General features: G+C 43.9%; 2 protein-coding genes across 3 annotated transcripts in view; one reads left to right on the forward strand and one right to left on the reverse strand.

Annotated features, from left to right (window-relative positions):
- Nucleotides 1-4,849, reverse strand: part of cdk12 (cyclin dependent kinase 12) — a 28,133-nt gene extending 23,284 nt beyond the window's left edge. For both annotated transcript variants that reach the window (XR_013791643.1, XM_079521614.1), the window contains exons 1-4: nt 2,594-4,849; nt 605-1,429; nt 322-504; nt 89-228 (exon numbers count right to left, since the gene is read on the reverse strand). Coding sequence is in view for 1 of the 2 variants with exons in the window: in XM_079521614.1 (XP_079377740.1) it covers nt 89-228; nt 322-504; nt 605-1,429; nt 2,594-4,011 (2,566 nt within the window). In the remaining variant the exon portion in view is untranslated. The remainder of the gene's footprint in view (nt 1-88; nt 229-321; nt 505-604; nt 1,430-2,593) is intronic.
- Nucleotides 4,850-5,873: 1,024 nt separating this feature from the next.
- On the forward strand, nt 5,874-20,481 carry fbxl20 (F-box and leucine-rich repeat protein 20). Its single transcript, XM_079521633.1, has 15 exons — nt 5,874-6,287; nt 9,059-9,120; nt 10,137-10,191; nt 10,279-10,353; nt 10,582-10,676; nt 11,969-12,037; nt 13,020-13,115; nt 13,328-13,454; nt 13,904-13,978; nt 15,705-15,835; nt 16,877-16,937; nt 18,345-18,389; nt 18,478-18,534; nt 18,829-19,041; nt 19,200-20,481. Exons 1-15 carry the CDS (start codon nt 6,246-6,248, stop codon nt 19,305-19,307), a joined length of 1,311 nt encoding a protein of 436 aa, XP_079377759.1. The 5' UTR covers nt 5,874-6,245; the 3' UTR covers nt 19,308-20,481.
- The last annotated feature ends 19 nt before the right edge of the window (nt 20,482-20,500 follow it).

The following is a 20,500-nucleotide window of genomic DNA, read 5'->3' on the forward strand; positions in this document are numbered from 1 at the left end:
AAATCTCAAAGCAATCCAATAGACATTTAATTTGTCAATCTGAGTATGCAAAAAAACAATTGGCAGTAAAGAGTTCATCCCATCTTACCAGTGTCTTTATCCTTTGCTTTGTACACCTGCCCATAGGTTCCTTCTCCTATGATACCAATAATATCAAATTTATCTACACAGCGTTTTCCCCAGTCGCTCTGGGTCTGTTTGCGCTCACCATAGCGTGGGCAGCAAAACCTGGGAAAGAGTCAAAGACACACAAAAAAACAATAAGAAAATCTTACCAAGGAATTAAGGTAATGAGCAGAGAAAGCACTAGTAGAAACTTACTTTGGTCTCTTTTTAAGGGCAGTCTGGGGTAGCGGAGGAGCCTGGCGGAGAGGGGGGGACTGCGGAGGTGAGTCGTCACCTCCAGGTAGGGTGGGGGGTAAGGGCAGGTCGATCAGCGACGGCCGACTGCGTGCTTCCTTCTCCTTCCTGGGCGGCCTTTGTGGAGGGGTTGACCTCTTTGGACTGAGACAGAGACAATATCTTCAGAAATAAGAACAGGAGTGGCAAGTGTGTTGTGTTGTGTGTGTATGCGTGTGTATATACACATTATCTGGTCTCTCACCTGTCCTGAGAGTCTCCCAGCAGCATAGGTGGCAAAGGGAGTGGGGGCAGCGTGGAGGTCTTGAGGAGAGGGGTCTGCCGGACAGGGCTGCGTGCAGGTGGGGATTTGGGATGGGAGATGGGCTGGGAGACGGCTGTGAGGGGTTGGAGAGTGGTTTCTGATGGAGGAGGTGGTGGTGGTGGCGGCGGCGGTGGTGGCGGGGCCTGAGTGACTGGGGCAGGCGGCATGGGGGGAGAGGGCTGGTGCAGAGGAGGTGCAGGAGATGCAGATGATGGAGGTGGAGGTGGAGGTGCAGTGCCCTGGTCTTCATCGGTTGGATTGTCCTGGAGCAGAGGCGCAGAGGCCACAGGCTGTGAAGAGGCCACAGGCAGCGAAGAGGCCACAGGCTGCACAGAGGCCACAGGCTGCGCAGAGGCCACAGGCTGCGCATTGGCCACAGGCTGCGCATTGGCCACAGGCTGCGCATTGGCCACAGGCTGCGCTTCACCCGCTGCTGCAGAGTCTTTCTCTGGGTGTATCGCTTCAGCTTTAGTGGCCCGCGGGGAGGGACCTGTGGTCTTACCCCGTGTCGAAGGAAGAGGGGTAGAAGTGGCATTGCCATGGGCAGCTGCCACAGCAGCCTGACGTTCCTTCTTCCGCCGGCTAAGCTCCGCCCCCAAGCTAGAATTCAATGGCAGACGTGACGTGGTAGGGGAGCGGCTAGCTGCCCGGTTGCTGTAAGTCCCACCTCCAGTTCCTCCAGATGAGTGCTTCTTGTTGCGAGAGCGTGATGAGGACCGACGGTTATACAGCAGAGGGCTGCGACTCCTGGAGCGCCCAGAACGTCTAGTTGAACAAAAATAAATAGATCGACTATTTAGAGAAAAACGTTTCAGTCAATGGAAGAGTAGACTGTATTGTAAGTTTAAAACCTAATTATATATTTAGAGGTTGGTGGTTGTCATCTATTCTAGCATTAGACAAATTTGCATAGATTGCATAGGCCCAAAGTCAACGGTACACAAGTTTGACTAATTTTACACCATCTTTACCACCATCTGAATGCAAACAGTGCAGTCATCATTGACAACTAGGTGCTTGTCTGACTTAAGAACCTTCCTACGATCACAGCATACACACTACAGCTACAACCAAGGATTTTCTGGAGATAAGAGCTGCAGTTAAGAGATACCGGTCTGACGTTACAGTTATACTGAATGTTGTTTATGTACAGTTTAATAGTAAAACAAAATAAAATGTTAAAGGACCACTTCACCACTTTTCAACCTATCTTCATATAATAGGTCCTCACTAATAATCATGAAAAAATGGCACGATTTTTTTCTACTCAGTCTGTGTCTCATAGGAGGGTTGTGAACTTGTGGGCAGTTTAGAAACCGTCTTCCAGTGACATCATTAGGCAGATTCTTTTTTAAACAAGATTTTTTTACAAAAATATTTAGATTTTCATTATCGTGAGAACGATGGCTTCCATTCCATTCCATTGCAACTTTTCAGGACTAGAAAGCCTGCCGTTTCTATTAGCTTGTATTCCCCATCGATGATGTCACTGGAAGACGGTTTCTGAACTGCCCACAGCCCTCCTATGAGACAGACAGAGAACAAAATTGCACCATTTTTTCATGATTATTAGTGAGGACCTATTATATGAAGATAGGTTGAAAAGTGGTGAAGTGGTCCTTTAAGAGTAAACTGATTTAGGATGCTTACGTGACATACTAGTAAAACAAAATAAAATGTTAAGAGTAAACTGATCTAGGATGGTTAAGTGACATGACTCAGGTCTTGGATCAGGAAACATATTCCACAAATCTATGAATATGGATACATAACCAATAGGATAGGATTCCCCTTCCTAATGTAAATTAATCCTTTATTAATATCTAGATCCTCGTGTTTGTCTCTCCATGCAGCATAACTCACTTTGATACAGAATACTTGTGAGTGCAGTGGGGTACCGTATGGTGTCATGTGAACTGTGATACTCACCGGGACATGGGGCTTGTGCTGGAGGACCTGCGGTTACCGTAGGGGCTAATGGAGCGTCTCCTTGAGTAAACAGGACTACTGTCCCTCTCATAGCTGGATGACCTGTGTCTGCTGCCATAGGGGCTTTCTGACCTCTGCCTGCTGCGGCGAGACATCTCCCGGTAGGGGCTGGGGCTCCTGCGCCTGTGGTAGCTGTCATCCGCCTGTTGAGCATACCCACCGCTCGGTGGGCTGTCACTGCCAGCCCTCCTTCTCGGGCTGGGGGACAGAGCAGAACTTGTACCTTTACGACGTTCACTGCCCCTGCTTGATGATGATGGCTTGACTTTGGGACTCGACTTGTGGCTCTTTGAAGACTTTCGGTGACTCCTGTCTGTACGTGACCTCTGGGAAGATGATGTGCGGCTGGTGCCTTCCCCATGGGATTCTCTCCGCTGTTTCTCCTTGCGAGTCTTCCCTGAGCTGCTCTCTTTGCTGCGAGATGACGAAGTGGAAGAAGTGGCGCTACCAACACTAGCAGCAGGTTGTTGTTGTTGGGAAGTGGGCATTACCTCCCCACGCTTTGACACAGAGTCCTCTGACTGATGATCGTGGCGCCGAGATGTGGAGCTGGTGGCTGACGATGCCACAGCAGCCACAGGGGCAACTCTGTTCTTGTTCTTTATTACAGAGTCCTCTTTCTCACGGTCCCTACTACTTTTTTTATTGAGCCCCTGATCCACATCCCCAGGGTCTCTAACTTTGCTGGGGTCCCCAACTTTGCTGGGGTCCCTAACTTTGCTGGGGTCCCTAACTTTGCTGGGGTCTCTAACTTTGCTGGGGTCTCTAACTTTGCTGGGGTCCCTAACTTTGCTGGGGTCTCTAACTTTGCTGGGGTCCCTAACTTTGCTGGGGTCCTTGGGCTTTTTGCGAGTGTGTCTATGGGCTTTGCTCTCACCGTCTCCTGCAGTGGCGCCACCACCAACCCTGTCAAGCTCCGCGGGCGCGGGGGGTTCCGCGGGGGGTTCTAATCGTTCGTTGGCCCCACTCTTAGATGGTTTTGAAGAAGGTGGGTCCGAAAAAGTGTCCGAGTCTGAGCTTATATCATCGTACTCCACAAGAGGCTTCACCATGTTGCCGGCAGGAGGCGCCGCCGTCTCGGCGAGGGTAGAAACTTCAGGGCCCTGTGCGGCCGAAAGCTCACCACGACCATGTTTGCTTGATTTATGGCGTTTGCGTCTTGCAGAGGACGACGAAGACATAGGCGGCTTTGATTGAATCTTACCGTCTTTATTCGTCAAGTTCCCTGCGGAGGAATGAGGCGGGACCTGGGTCTGTTGTTGCCCACCGCTGTTGTTGCCACTCGCCTGTGCAGCAGCAGGGCTAATGCTAGATACCAGCTTCCTCTTGGTCCCATGATGTCGGTCCGACCCAGGCATTCCTCACGTCGGCGACGGTACCTCTCCTGCAAACGAGGCTCGATAACCCAGGCAATTCATTCACGAGAGAACAGTATTTCCAAAATGCAAGTGTACAAACAAGCATACAAGGGACGGGAAAAACAAACAAGACCACCAGGCCGCTCACGTTCAGTCCTTGTCAATCCATTCCATTGACGTCGCCAACATAGTTTGCCAATGTAGAAACAAAAAACGCCACGCTTGTTGCCCCGACCCGTACTAAAAACTCTGTTTTGAGTTAGTAAATGAAATAGATCCACACAGAACACCGGAGCATTGTGGTCTCTCGTCTCCGTTTCTATCTAGCTAGCCTGCTAGCTAATGTTGAGAAGCTAGCGTGCGGACTCGTAAAAAGAAAAGAAAAAGGTCCCCTTAGTAAAAGCTGTCGTTGTCCGGTGCCAAGTTTTGTAAAGGTGTATTTATTCCATTGAAATACGGTTTTAGAGTTCAGAAACAAGCAAAGGCCGTCATTGAAAGCAGCTCTTGTTTCTCGAACAAAATGAAAACTTGACCCGGTTGGTACTGTTTACATGTTCCCTTTAATGTCAATTTTATCTACTATAAACTCAATGTTGATCAGAAATTATAGTATATTCGTGTGCAATAAATGTTCCAGTTTATTATCAATGGCTCTGGGAATCAACCAGGCCTGTATTTAGGGCGATGCTAGTGGATTTAAGTAGAACATCCACGGCCCTGTCTGAAGGAGACTACAAACGCCATTGTGGCTCCCTGTGTGACTAGCAGGTTTTCCGTGCAGCAGCAAGGACCGGAAACCCAGCGGGCTGTCAATCCCATGGTCAATTCTCCGCGTATCATAGCAACATCCTATCAGGAGCTTTAACCCGCCTTATGTGCACTATGTACCAGTTGACAAAAATAGTAATTTGTGCCTTTTATTCAAGTCATTTAACAAGATTGTGTGGTGTACGGTAAAAACATAACTTAAAGTTTACATTCTACGCATCTGAAATATTATAATTCGGTGATATTACCTTTTTAGGTTCCAAAATAGAGGGAGCGGAGCTAGATGCCGAAAAATGAAAGACACACACACCCTTTCAGCTCTAGTCTAGACTAATTTGTCAGATAAATGGAGTCTGGAGATAGTTTAAGTTGTTAGGAGCTTGTGTTTATTATGTTTATCAAATATACATTAATTAAAATTAAAAAAAACTTGGCACAAAGATGTGTTCGTTTCATTATCACCTTGTCAAGCATGCACATGGTTTCCCGCTATGGTGACGCATTCTGATGATAAAATGTACGTGAACGTTGATTGGTTACTTTCCCATGCTGGAGGCGGGGTCATTGACAAATAGGAAGTGGTGTTTATTACTGTTTTACAAAGTGGCAGTTCAGTCACTACAAAGTTACAATGTATCATGTATGTTTAAGGAAATAATGTTTACGGGTTAAGCACACCATTTCGACTGATCACTAACAATGTAACATGCCATGTTTACAACAGCAAAGGAAGTCTACTTATGGTATAATACATATAGTGAATTATTTGGGTTAAATTGTGAACAGTATAGCACTGTCTGTTAGTTGGAGCTAAATTATGAAGAATTGGGTGGGCTCAGAGATTTATCATTATCTATTATTGCAAGACTTCATGACATATTAAACCTATTTACCCTTCCCCCCTTTGCCCTCATGTAGGCCTACATGCTCTATTTTTTGGCATCACTTGATAATCATCTTTGCTTTTAAGCCACCACCACAAAAGCCTGTAGTGTGAGCTTTTGTGAATATATTGACCAATAGGCTATGTAGGCAAACATTAAGGGTTACTATTTAACAACAATGTGTCGGTATAGGTATAACGGGCCACAGAACCATTGTTAATAATGTTAAAGTAATGCAGGCCTGTGTCAACTTCATTTTAGGCTGCTATAGATTCTATTGGACTATTGTGTTGGGTTAGTGGGGGGAGGTGAGTGATGAAGTGAGCAGATATAGCAACACGGGCTCGCTGCCTGCTGGTCAGTGCGTTTGATCAAAAAGACAGCTCTCTTGCGTTCGCGTTAACAACAGGCTGGGAAAAAACAATGAAATTAGCTGTTCGAGCACCCGAAAGGACGGTAGCATGAGAGTTACAGAGGAGAGTAATAAACAAGAACAGGACCGACATCTCCACGCTACTGCGCTTCTTCCACTGAAGTCGGACTCGTTATCCCCCCGATTGAGTCGGTAAACCACCGTCCGATATGGGGAAGGAGGTAAATGGTGTTTCGCGGAGCCGGTTTGAGGTGAGTTTTCCATCGATCTGTAATAATAACTGTTGTTGACGTCCAGCATTCAGTGATCCTGTTGTTAACGTTAGGCTATAGGCCTACTTTATGACTGTCGCTCGCTGTATTTATTGTAAAACGGCGCTTATGGCCAGTGGAGGCAGGCAGCTTCCGCAGTCAATGTTTGGATTAGGTAAAATGTTGTTGTTTGTCTTAACAACAGCATTTAACGCATTTTTTTCACGGACGACACGGGCCGATGTGTCCATTGACACCTGTCATGCTGTTGATTGTTCTATTTGGGCATTTTAAAGGGCCTAAAATGTGTCCTCGCTTCTCTTTGTGCCGTCAAAACAAAGACAATGAGGCACCCGTAGCACATAAAAACAGTTTTGATACTCGGTGTCATCTAAATCGCTATGACATATTTCTTGGCTTTCCTTGAGTAATGTTCAGTTGGCGTTTGTTAACCGAGTGTATCAATGGATCTCGGCTCTTATCATTTTTCGAGCTTCCCCTTGGCTTTAGCGGATAGATTGTCTGTCTATGGCTGCTGCGGCTATGTGGGGGCCTTGGCTTGAGACTTCTGCATGGACCGTATTAGATGGATCCGCCATGGCCCGACTAGATTATTTACAAATAACCAGCCATAACGTTTTATATAGAGTAAACTCGTATGAATTAAGCCGCGCCTTTATTAGATAATGTTGCTGACGGCATTCACTGTAATAATAAACTTTACGTCGCAGCAGTAAACGTGCAGCCAAGTGTTGTGGAAAAATAAACGAAAGGAACCTTTGAAAGCAAATGCTATATATTCACTGCATGACATTGGTCCATATAGCATGAGCTCTTGGTGTTGTTTAATCCTTAGCCAGCGTGGGATTTGTGTGGTTTTATTTATTTTTAACGGTGCAACAGCTGAAGACTCAGCCATAGATCCAGGCCGTACCTTCTGGCCTGACAGCTGCGGTAGATACGTGATCTGTAGTTTATTAGCCAATAACAATGGGCTGCAACAGTCTGGAAAGTGGAACGCAGTTACGTCACATCATTGTCTCTGTTAATTTAATGAAAGTCGTCGATAATGATTTGTTGCTATTTCTGATTGACGTCAGTCACGTCACCACTCACCACCTAGCGTATTATGATCAGGCTATACTGTAGCTTTTTTCTGAGTCTGTAAACTCAAGACTAAGCTGCTAGGCGACAAAACAATCTAAAGATATTGCTGACAGATTGTAGGCCTACTGTGATCATTTAATATATTTTACAGTCTACAGTCGTGTCGACTCGTGTGTGTGTGTGTGTGTGTGTGTGTGTGTGTGTGTGTGCGCGTGTGCGTGCGTGAGAGAGACATGGGAGAGCCTTTGACACACTGGGGCTCACTGGATTTTAAAGGTCCAGAGATGTATTTCAAATGGTAGGATTGCCAGTTTGTTGACAGTGAACTGATGGATGGGTGGGTTTATTTAAGTGCATATGTTTCTCCAAATGTGTGTTTGAAGATAAACAAATTATGAAATGTGTATATTTATTGAATATTATAGTCAAAGAAGCAACCGTTATATTTTGTTTAACTTACCAATGCTTAATTGTCAGGCAAGATGTGCATGGCACTGATGGCAGGTTACATCCTGCACTTTGTATCCACACAACAGATTAGCTGGTGTTATTTTTGAGTGGTGTAAACCACTCCTACAACTGGCTTTTGTGTGCAGAAAAAAATGAGCATGGTTGCTATGTTCAAAATAATTTCTGACGTAATTAAATCACACCCGGGTGAACTGGATGACCGTAGCAACCGTGGTCATTTTCTCTGCACAAAAAAAGCCAGTTGTGAAATCACATCCAGGTGTGATTTAATTACGTCAGATCAGAGCTGATCAGGCTATATAATACCTTACCTTATATAATACCTCACATCGGACAAAAACTCCAGCTGAATCAACTTCATGGTCACAAATCATCACATCAGAAGACGAGTCTACCTAGCCAAAGATCTTTAACGTCAGACATTACGTCAGACCACAGCTGATCATGCTATATAAAACCTTACACCACTCAGTTCACACGGGTGTGATTTTTTTTTATATAAATGTATAGACTAAAATGGATTGAACCAAATGTGGCATCAATTGCCATATTGTGATAGATTATCATAGAGAATGTCATCATCCCACCACCACCATCTTGGAACACAGTTTTACATGACTTTATCTTTATAATGTTCACAGGTGATCGTGTATGCACGTCACATAACATTTTCTGATCTTCATGATTTGTCTGTGAATGTACTGGAGATTATCTGTGTAGGTATTTCTGTTCAAATGTAATGCCAGTAGCTCTCACAACTGCAAACATTAGTCCCAAGGATCATACATTTTTACAAATGTATTTGAACTACTATGTAAGTTGTGTGAACACTAGACTAATACAACAGTCAGTGTAAATATATACAGCACTGAACAAGGAAGAAATGGGCACATGTACTAAACTCAATATATTAGCAATCGCAATCACAACTACATATGGGTCAGGCAGCAATAGTCCATTATGCTTTTTTTTTTTGTAGAAAATATACAGTAGTTCCTCTTCTGTTTCATCCACCACCACCAAACTGCTGTGTTTTTCAAACCATCACACTGAGCCTCAGCTAATCATAATGCGAATATTCATCCATGGTTATGTACTGGAACTGTCCTGGGTGAGGGAGGGCATGGATGGAGATGGCTCCAGCCATGCTGAGCCTGTCAGGCAGGCCTAACGTTGTTCTCTGCTTCTTCCAGATGTTCTCAAACAGCGACGAGGCAGTCATCAATAAGAAGCTGCCTAAGGAGCTGTTGCTAAGGTGAGTGGTATTTTTCACACATGATGCATACAGGTTTCCACTTGAACAATATCATTTTTGGCGAGCGGCGCCATTGTACGGTAGGCCTACTATTGAGGAAGTATAAATGAGTCTTAAGCCAAAGTCTTTGTTTATTGTTGCTCAGGAAAGACTAAGAGGCAAGTTTCATACTCTATCTCCCCTCTTCATTGCCACACATCCAATAGAAACACAGAAGCATTCACAAAAGCACAAAAGTCCTTGCACCTGCTCCCTCTTCCAGCCAGGCAACCAACCACAAGATCTTCTTGATCACTTGTGCTCGGTGTCGGAGGGAAAAAAAACCACTCAACTTAAAGGAAGTCACTTCTGTTGAGCGAGTTTAGTCAAACAAACCAACTAGCCAGCCAATCAAACACCATCTGCAGCTTTCCCCTCTTGCCCCACACCCTGCTCTCCCCTCCCCCATGCTAAAACTGTAATTAAAAACAGATGCTCGCAGTTATAAAACATTCAAATCGATTTAAGAAGAAGGAAAAAAAGAAAAGGTCTAGAGCCCCCTGAACAAACAGAAAATGGAGGCCATAACTCAAGCCTGGGCCATGCCAACCATGCTGCCTGGTCTATTGCTGCTGACTGTGCGGTGTCTGTCCAGTTGCAGAGAACTGATTTAGAGAGACAAGGGTTTACTCAAGGCATCTCTGTAGCAACTGTGTGATGCAGGTTTTACTGCATTGTGGCATGTGACAATTTCTCACACAGGCTAGGGTTTACCAGATATTGATTCTTTACAACTGGAGCATATCCCCATCCTGACACTGATTTGAGTAAACACATCCATCTAGCTAACAGGGTAAACATATCTGCCCTGCTAGCAGTCAAACACGAAAGCAGCAGAGTCACTCACGTCCTTGTGTTGAGTACGGAGAATGTGTTACAGTAGGACAGGGTTTAGGACAGGGCTTTGGGTAAGCAATGGGATGGCAGCGGGGTATGAGGATTCTTAATGTACTGTACTGTATCTATCTGTCTTCTAGAATCTTCTCCTTTTTGGATGTGGTGACACTTTGTCGCTGTGCCCAGGTGTCACGGGTGAGTCTATTTTCATGATAATTACTTCAAGTGCATGGACATTTCTGAGAGAAATCTTGGTTTTCAACTACGTCTTTCCCCTCCCAGTCCTGGAACGTTCTGGCCTTGGATGGCAGCAACTGGCAACGAATTGACTTGTTCGACTTTCAGACAGACATTGAGGTGAGGAAAAGTCTGGCTCAACCTTTTCTTCCTGCCTTCTATCAGTAACTTCTGTCTTAGCCCCTGTACTCACTCACCGCATTTCCTCTTTTTACCATGGTAAACCAGTCACTACGCAATCTGAGCACCCATCGCCAAAAAATAAAGGAACAGAGTCAACAGTCTCTACTACGTAATCCCTAGTCGTAAATGTAAATGCAGCAGCAAAGTGTCTTTTATTTGTTGCAGGGCCGGGTTGTGGAGAACATCTCAAAGCGATGTGGGGGATTCTTGAGGAAGCTGAGTCTGCGGGGGTGCCTGGGGGTTGGAGACAGTGCCCTAAGGTAAGTCTCTTGGGACTTTCTTTTCACTCTTCTATCCTTTAAAAGTAGAAAGGCCATAAAAATATCTATTACAAATGGATAAATAAATAAAGTACCGGTAATAGCAATAAATGATAATAAGATAATAAATGAGATGATAAAATAATGCAATTATTAAAGAATAATACAAAAACAATGAGGCAAGGATGATCAATCTACATAAAAGCCGCTCTATACATGATGGATCTGGTAGATCTGCTATATTGGTATTTTTTGTGGACTGGTGTCAATGTTTCCTTTTGGCCCCGACTGTGTTCTCCTTATCATCATAAATGTCATGTCATCCATGTTTATGGCCAAAATATGTTTTCATCTGTCCCATTTAATATCTTGTTGACTCCTTATTCGGTCTCCATAATGTCTGTCCCCAGTCAAGTAAATTCACCATACTGTAGTGTGCTGTTTTGATTTGAGTTTACATGCAGCTGCTTCGATATCAGTGTGGCCTTGATGCCTAGTGAGAAGGAGCATTTCTCGCTGTCGAAAGTTCACAGTGCAGGGAAAGTTATCAACAGGTTGCCTGGCAACGCCAGCCTCTGTGCTTTCTCGGTCTATGACCATCAATGACGGAATTAAGGAAGCTGTCCCAATATCAGTCCCATCATCTATGTGCTGGTCCAATCAGCGTTCGACACCTAGTGCCAGCGTGGCATCGTGGAAATTAACTGTGTAGTCAGCCAATGAAATGTGTATCAACAATAATTATTCTACAGTATTAATGCCTTTGACATGATTGTGTCCGGGAGAGAGAGAACCCTGTGCCGTTTGTCGCACAGGGTGAGAGTTTTTTGTTATTTGGCTGTATGCGGATCTGTTCTGTCTCTCTGATCTGAAAATGAATAGAACTAAACCATAATCTGCTGACTGGACAATCCTTCTTCCTGGTGGTTTCATCTTTTTATTGACTTGAAGGTATTTTTCTAAAAGAGTATTTCCTGCTTAAAGTAGTCCTGTTAAAACTAATTGTTAACTTGGTCATAGGCTCTCTGCCTAGTTGTGGTGCTGAGTATTTCTCAGTACTTTTGAGTACTTCCTTAAGAGTATTCTTATAGTAGCTCAGTAATTCAGTATAATACAGTCCTTTTATATCCTTGGAATCCTTAATTGTCCCTTTGGAATTTTATATGCAACAAATGGGTTTTATCTTAATTATAAATCCATCAATACAAATGGATTTTCAGAGGAGTAACATAAAATATAGCACAAGATGCACTGTGAGCAAACACAATCTGTTCTTGTTCTTTCCTATGTAGGACTTTCTCCCAGAACTGCAGGAACATTGAACTGCTTAGTCTGAATGGCTGCACCAAGATTTCTGACAGGTTAGTACGTTACTGAGAGAGACATGTTGGGCAGGCATGTGTTCTAAAATGAGATTTCTGACAGGTTAGTACGTTACTGAGAGAGACATGTGGGGCAGGCATGTTTGGAATTAATCAAATGCTTTGGAAAATGTTTGGCTATTGATCTTTTTCATAAAAACGTGTCCCAAAACATAATGTGAAATAGGCTACTTTTGGCCTATTGTGTAAACAGGACGTCACTTGATAAAAAGAATAGATCTACAAACTAACATGTTCAATCGTGATACGTTGTTAGCTTGTAGATCTGTTATTTTTGCCACGTGACACATTCTCTCGAGTCTGTCTTGGGGTATTGATACTGGTGTAAGAGCCTTATTGCACGGTATTAGTGGAAATTAGGTAAAATACTTTTAATCATTTTAGAAAATGCATTGTTACAAATGTGTGGGAAGTGGGAACCCTGTAAATTATTTTGAGGGGCTCAGCCCCTCCTATACACAGGTCTAATGTTTGTATTTAGTTCAATGTTTGTTTTGTAAACGCATTGACAATGAAGTCTGTTTTACATCACCTTTGTCTTTGTTGTTTTTTTCTTTCTTTTTTGATGTAATCATGTATGGTTGGTGGCACCATCAATTGGTTGTTTTTTTTTGTTTTTTATTTGATGTAATCATGTATGGTTGGTGGCAGCATCAATTAAATGTTTCTTTTTTTTTTTTTAATGATAGGGGCAGGTATAAATAAGATTTATCTTCTTCCTGCTCCTTTTCTTTTCTGTATGGAATATGTAAAAAAAAAAAAAGAATAAGTACAAAGTAAAAATTAATATGATCATGTAAAACCATAACTGAAATGAAATAAATAAATATGAAATGAAATGAACATCACCATGACATCACCTAATCAACATGAGTTAGACTTTAATATATTAGTGCCACTCACTTCACACAGGTGTGATTTTTTTGGAGTTAATATGATGTCCTATTGTTGTTACCTGCAGTACGTGTAATAGTCTCAGTAAGTTCTGCCCAAAGCTGAAACACCTGGACCTTGCTTCCTGTACCTCGATCACCAACCTGTCACTCAAAGCTCTCAGGTGTGTAATGAAATAATGCATTCTTCTTCTCTGTCCTTTTGTTCTTTGTCTATATGTCTTATTTTACTGATGATTATCGGACTGTTTGTGCAAATGTATAATGGGCAGGTCAAATAAGGGTTAAGGATATAATCTCACTATAGAGGAACAGTTGTGGACAGATATTGCTCTTTTTTTCCTCACCTTTTCCATCTGCTCTCCTCCTGTCTCAGTGAGGGATGCCCTCTGCTAGAACAGCTCAACATCTCCTGGTGTGATCAGGTTACCAAGGATGGTGTCCAGGCCCTGGTGCGATGTTGTCCGGGACTTAAAGGCCTTTTCCTCAAGGGCTGCACACAGGTATGTGGAAGGGCTCTAGGCAAATGAGTCTTTGTCACACGACAGTGTTACTCCCCAAAATGAACAAAGCTAACATTGTTGTGTGAAAACACCATGCGACAAACCATATATTATTCTGTCATCACTGTTAAGATTACGATATTAGCATATCCCCCCTCCCCATGAATTGGGTGTGTGTGTGTGGGGGGGGGGGGGGGGGGGGGGTCACAGACCCCCAGGCATACTATAGTAATTGGAATTTAAATAGCACTCTGTAATGAGGGCTGCGTGGCTGAGCTACTGTGCATAATATGCAGATGATGTTTGAGGTGGAAAGAGTGTAAAGGTTTGCTGTGAGGTGAAATGGAGCAAGGAATAAAGAGTTCACAGATCTGCAGGTATCTTGGCATAATTGGGTTTCCAAATGACACTCTAAATGCCTTTCCCTGTGTGCGGCCTACCTCTCATAGCTAGAAGATGAAGCTCTGAAGCACATTGGGGCGCACTGTCCGGAACTGGTGACGCTAAACTTGCAGACATGCTCGGTAAGTACAATACCCATGATTGTAAAGCCTGGTTTATATACTTACTCCTGCCACGAGGTCGTGTGCCAAAATAGCCGATCTACAAACTCAAAACAAAAGCCATGGTGCAGAGGCTAACAAACTCACAACCACAATGTGTCTCACCATAGAGTGTCGCAGTCCCGCCCCCTTTCATGCCCGGAAGAGAATTCCTCATTAATTTTCCCCATAGACTTTCAAAAAGTATTTTTTAAAGACTCTTACACCGCGGACAAAGCCAACTCAACACAAGGTATAAACCAACACAATGTTTTGGGCTAATCAAATAATTAGTAAGAAGAAAAACAAAACAAAAAGTGTTGTACCCTGCCTTTTGGGTGAAATTCTCCTTTCTCATAGCGATCTCAGAATGGACCTGATATATGTCCTTTTTATTAAAGTGAGAGGACCACACATGTCTTTGTCACATGTGTTTATTGTCATGATTTCTCAAGTCGAGTTGGCTTTGTCTGCGGTGTAAACATCCTTAAATAAATACTTTTTGAAAAGTCTATGGGGAAAATTAACAGGGTATTCTTTTCCGGGCCTCTTGCCGGGGGCAGGACTGCGACGCTCTATAATGTGAGCTTGTATAGTGGCTATTTTCTCCACAGGACAGGACACTGTCATACGAGAATAGATAAGACACAGAATCACTGGAAGATGGTTTGGTTGCTACAGTATGTAGTTATTTAATATACTCTAAGTCACAAAAATGTAAATTATATTGCACAACGTCCATATGGTGGCTGTAGTACCTTTGGAACACGGGAGATAAATATTGGTTGAGTGTATGTTTAACAGGCCTTTGGTTGTAAAGTGGGTCATGCTCCTCTGTCATTGCTGTTCTCTGCTGGTGTGGAGAATGCTAGGAAAAAGGCCAGTGGGCAAGTCTGCTTGTTGTGCATCCTGCTCCTGAGGAGGGAACCTGTTGTGGGTTAGAGGTGTAGCAATCTAGCCCACAAAGCTAATATTGGCTGAAAGTTGCTCCCAGACAATTTATTTATTTCTCTGGCTGCATCTGTCTAAAACAATGATCCTCCTCCATCATCACCCAAACCACTTTTCTCATATCTTCACCTCTCCTTTCTCAATTTGCTTGTTTGATTTTTCATCATCTTGCGCCTCAGAATCTCATCTTGTTCCAGTCACTACACTTATTTGTTATCCTTTCAACTGCCTTTTCTTTCCACTTTCTCCTCTTACTTGGTCTGGCCACACTGTCAGTGGACCAAATTCCCCATGTTTATTTTACTTTACTTAGTGCAGGCTAGTTTCCTGTGGAGTGAGGACCCACTTTAGTATATGCTTATATTTGGCCACTCTAGTTTCTAAGGACCCCTTGTCTATGTCTGTATGTTTACTGCACTATTATGGACACATACATACATAAATGTGCTCCTGACAAAACCACATGTACATACAATGTATGTTGTGCAACCATCCTGATTCTATACAAAAACCATAAACTCCATCTCCGAGTCCAGTTTGCTCTCTGACCAGAGCCCTTTGGTGGTCATAGCAGCAACGCCCCTAAGTAATTGGGCATGCCGCAACTAAAGGCTCCTTTACAGTCTGGTCAAAACACATTTTTCCAAAACGTGGAAAAATTAAATTATTTGTTCTTGAGGCTGTTCTTTTGTTGCGTAATATTTCTTGCATTGGGTTACAATGTGAGTAATCTTCCTGGTCTCTTCTCTTTGAGCAGCAGATCACAGATGAGGGTCTCATCACAATCTGCCGGGGTTGCCACCGTCTCCAGTCGTTGTGTGTGTCTGGCTGTGCCAACATCACAGACGCCATCCTCCACGCCCTGGGGCAGAACTGTCCCCGCCTCAGGTACGTCCCCACCACACCCACACCTCAGCTGTGCCATTTTCAACTTTCAGCCATCATCAGCTTTCTGTTTATCAAGTGTGAGTCAGAAGATGGCAGCTAGGAGGAGAATGAAACTGGCTTGTCACTGCCACAGACAGGACAGGGCAGAATTTCCCAGCCAGCAAAAAAAATCGGTACTGTGGGAACCAGCACATGGGCATCAACCACGAGGAAGGGCATCCCAGCCTACAGCTACCTACGTCGACATACTAAAGAAAGATGCAGGGGCAGAATGTACTGGCGAGCTAGTCAGATGTATGTAGGATTGAGATGACTGGAGATGCCATTGGAGGGCTCGTCCGAGGATGGCCTAGACTATTGGTTCCCAACCTTTTTATACTGAAGTACCACCTCAGAAAATATTTGGCCACCATAATAAGTGTATACCTGCCCTTTTTGTTCCATTCCTAAGCCAATAATGCTGCTGCTCTGACAAAACTCTGTCTAATCACTAATCATTACAACTGATGATATTTATTTCTAATGTGATTAATCTGTTCTCAAATCTTCTATTAACGGCTAGGTGTGCTGTCATGCTCATTTTAGCACGGCTGGATAGCCTATTTCAACCAATTGCTTGGTCAGAAGAACCTGTAGTAATATAAATATTTCATTTCACTTTTGTCTTTTTTCCTCCTTTTTTTGGGCGACTCCTCTGTGTACCACCAGAGGGGGGCTCAAGCACCACTACTGGTACTAGTACCAGTGGTTGGGAACCTCTGACCTAGACCAACACTGTGCTAAATATACTTGCAGTAAACAGGTTATTAAAACCTTAGGGAAATTTAAATAATGATACAAGCAGAATGGTGTAAATACCGGAAGAGAAAAGTAGATATGCAAAAGCAATAATACACTTATCTGGTACGTCACATGGTGCATTGCTTTCCGTTGTATTCAAATACCGTATACCAGCATGCAAAGAACCAGTGGGGCCAGTGGGTGAATGATTGTAAGTGATCCTGTCACAGTGCAACTCTGTTCCTCTTTCTGTCCTTTCAGAATATTAGAAGTGGCTCGCTGCTCTCAGCTCACCGACGTAGGCTTCACTACATTAGCCAGGGTGAGTGTTCCAGCTCATACAGGCCATCGATATTGTCCTTTTCTTTTTGCTGAGGTTTGCGTGATCTGCGCAAAACCCCTTTTGGTGTTTTAAACATTATGTTATAATTTAGCTATTGAAAAATAGCAGATCTACAAGCTCATAGCGCGCCACCGAGTGGCGCGCTACGACCTTGTAGGTCTGCTATTTTTTTAAAATAGTGAAAATATTTATTTCAGAAAACTGGAGGATTTAGAAGGATTTTTTAAAATTTTGAGGTCAGGCCTAAATGGGTCAAATGATAAGGGACAATATCGGTGGCACCCAACTGTACGTCCTTGTGTGCAATAGTAGAACTATTTCACACATAACTGACCCGGGCAAGAAGATTGAAATATTGTATGGCTGTCGGAGCCGGGGGCCGGGGACTTATTTTGTTTCACTTAACGTAACGCACAATTTCAAAACACGTGACAACCTACAGTATTGCATCCACCATGGCTTTGCCAAGTAGGATGGCACACTTGTCTACACGCGAGGACATCTCGGAAGACTGGCAGCTCCACAGGCCTCATGGCCTTGCTGCTGGCGCACATACCTTTAAAAAAGAAAAGTGATGTAAAGGTGGGGCGATCCGCCAAAATAATAACAATAATCATTTCAATCACTGACGGGAGCCACCCACGCATGCTGTCTGTCAGTTATGTCGGCAGTTGCGTGGCCCACTGAAATCCGTGTTTTTGTATGCGTTTAATTCATCTGTAAATCGTTACGCACAACCACCTTTCACACTGTCCTCGATACGTATGATAGGGTGATTGTGTGGTCCTCTCACTTTAAGAAAAAGGACATATATCAGGTCCATTCTGAGATCGCTATGAGAAAGGAGAATTTCACCCACTGATCATGTTTATTTCATTGGCCAAGATTGATGCTTTGCTACGGCAGTCACATTAAAAAGAAGACCCCTGCAATCATAAATGGTAGCTGACAGTAGAAACAAACACACACACACACACACACACACACACACACACACACACACACACACACACACACACACACACACACACACACACACACACACACACACACACACACACACACACTTGATGAGTAGGCTATCGTCCCATCAGAAAGGTGCATGTTATGAGCCTTTCCTCAATCCATAGACTAGGTCTCAAAACACTGCAACACACAGACAAGTTGATGCGAACAACGCAGACATTTTTCCTGGTCCCTCCCGCAAATCCAATCGAGCACTAATCGCCTGAGAGCAATCTGACGGGATGGGTGTCGGCATGTGTTTGTGTTTCCCTGTATGCTGGGAAATGTGCACTGCTTTCCTACATAATGTAACATACACAAACAGCCTCATCGCTCACTCCAAGAAGGTCAACTAATAATGTCACTCTTGCCCTCCTGCAGAATTGTCATGAACTTGAGAAGATGGACTTAGAGGAATGTGTGCAGGTTAGTTAAGTTCAACATATTCAGACATACTGTTGCCTATTGTATCGAGGCAGTTTATTGTTATATTTATTGTTATTCTGTCTTATAGATCACAGATGGAACGCTTATCCAGTTGTCTATCCACTGCCCTCGTCTGCAAGTCCTGGTGAGTGCTAGCGATGACCACATGTTTTCCCCCTTAACATCGATTTATTTAAAAAAATACTTGTGGGACGGGTGTTACACAAACAGACTGACGGGTACAACAGGTACCCTGACAATGGATACACTGGGAGGCATGCATTCCTGACTTGCGATCCCCGCGGCCTACTCAGGTACTGCAAGACGGGAACTCCCCTTTGGCCCTTGCGTTATTGTATCTGCAGTAACAACAGTAGCTGGTTCTGTTGTCACAGCTGAGTGACAGAGCTCCGTTCTCGCTGCCTTTCTGTCCCATTAGAGTCTGTCTCACTGTGAGCTGATCACTGACGATGGCATCAGGCACCTGGGCAGTGGTCCCTGTGCTCACGACCGCCTGGAGGTGATCGAGCTGGACAACTGCCCCCTGATCACTGATGCCTCCCTGGAGCACCTGAAGAACTGCCACAGCCTGGACCGCATCGAGCTCTACGACTGCCAGCAGATCACCCGTGCCGGCATCAAGAGACTAAGGGTGAGTTACGCATGGCGATGTGGTGGATGAGCACTGATTTATACACAGCACATACTGCATACTATAAATGTGCACTTTGATCCAGCCGGTCTACACTTGACCGGAAACATTGCTAGTCTCACAACTCTGTTTTTGTTCTCTCATTTTCTCTACTTCAGACCCATCTGCCTAACATCAAAGTGCACGCGTACTTCGCCCCTGTCACTCCGCCTCCCTCTGTCGGGGGAAGTCGCCAGAGGTTCTGTCGCTGCTGCGTCCTGCTATGATGTAAAGACAACACCCCTCCCCTCCCCGCGGCCCCGTCGTCTGACCCCTGCCAACCCTGACCTACTGCCCCCTCGTCCCCATTTACTGAGTACATGCTGGTGTGTGGTTCCCCCTTCGGAGCTGCAGAGAGAGGGAGAGAGCCAAACGACGCCATAGGGTCTCACACAACCTTCCCAACAACATTCCCAAGTTCCCAAAAACAGCCTTTAACACAAGCTGACACACACACACACACACACACACACACACACACACACACACACACACACACACACACACACACACACACACACACACACACACACAGTATACATATGCACATACAATAGTATACACATAGACCACCACAGAAGAATGTCTGTACATTCCTTGCTGTCCCTAGGCATACATTCTACACTAGACACACCAGTATCATATAGGGTTTCATAACAAACAAATGTTACCATTCCTAAGACATTACGCTTCATTAAATACAGAACAGGATCAATAATCTGTTTTAATCAAACAGATTAAACAAAATTTGCAGTTGCATTAGAATTTCTTTTTTTTTTTACAAGTACTTAGTACATCCACATCAAAGACTGTCCGAGGGTGTTTGCACATGATCCGGAGCAGTGCTTTGTTAGCTCTGTGCTGACTGCCCTTTGCTAGTAGATTTATGTAATTCTGAGAAGTCATAGTGTCTTTCACAGCCATGAACTGCCTAACCGCCCCTTAGCACATGCGAACACACACACACACACACAAACACACACACTCTGATACACAGACACACTCGGATAGACGTGTGCATATAAGTGTTGATAACAAGAACTACTGTGCAATCAAAATGTTAACCCACAGTCCTTTGCACTGACAGTGAGAAATGATGATTTTATGAGGAGAATTTTAACGACTGCCTCAGAATGACATTTGAATGATATTTTACTGACATCACACACAAATGCATACAGTACACATACACACACAAAGACGCAAACCTACATATAAATGCTCATCACTACACCCCCTGCCTCTCTCTCTCTCTGTTACAATCAGAAGCTTCATTGTACTTAAGAAAAAAGAGACAAACTTTAATATTTTTCTAAAATGGACACCAATTGAGACTTACAAGTGGGGATTCGAGAAGATGCCAAATGTTGCATGTAACAACTCTAGTTTTTTAAAATCTAATTGTACATAATAAGGACCG

Source organism: Electrona antarctica (genome assembly GCF_951216825.1).
Source record: "Electrona antarctica genome assembly, chromosome: 14".
In the NCBI taxonomy this organism is placed as follows: Eukaryota; Metazoa; Chordata; class Actinopteri; order Myctophiformes; family Myctophidae; genus Electrona; species Electrona antarctica.

Excerpts from the sequence above, each read along its gene's own strand:
- fbxl20 (XM_079521633.1), top strand. The coding sequence starts at position 6,246 with ATGGGGAAGGAGGTAAATGGTGTTTCGCGGAGCCGGTTTGAG. Across the intron at positions 13,116-13,327 it reads CTGTCACTCAAAGCTCTCAG|TGAGGGATGCCCTCTGCTAG; the intron begins GTGTGTAATGAA and ends CTCCTGTCTCAG. Across the intron at positions 15,836-16,876 it reads CAGAACTGTCCCCGCCTCAG|AATATTAGAAGTGGCTCGCT; the intron begins GTACGTCCCCAC and ends CTGTCCTTTCAG.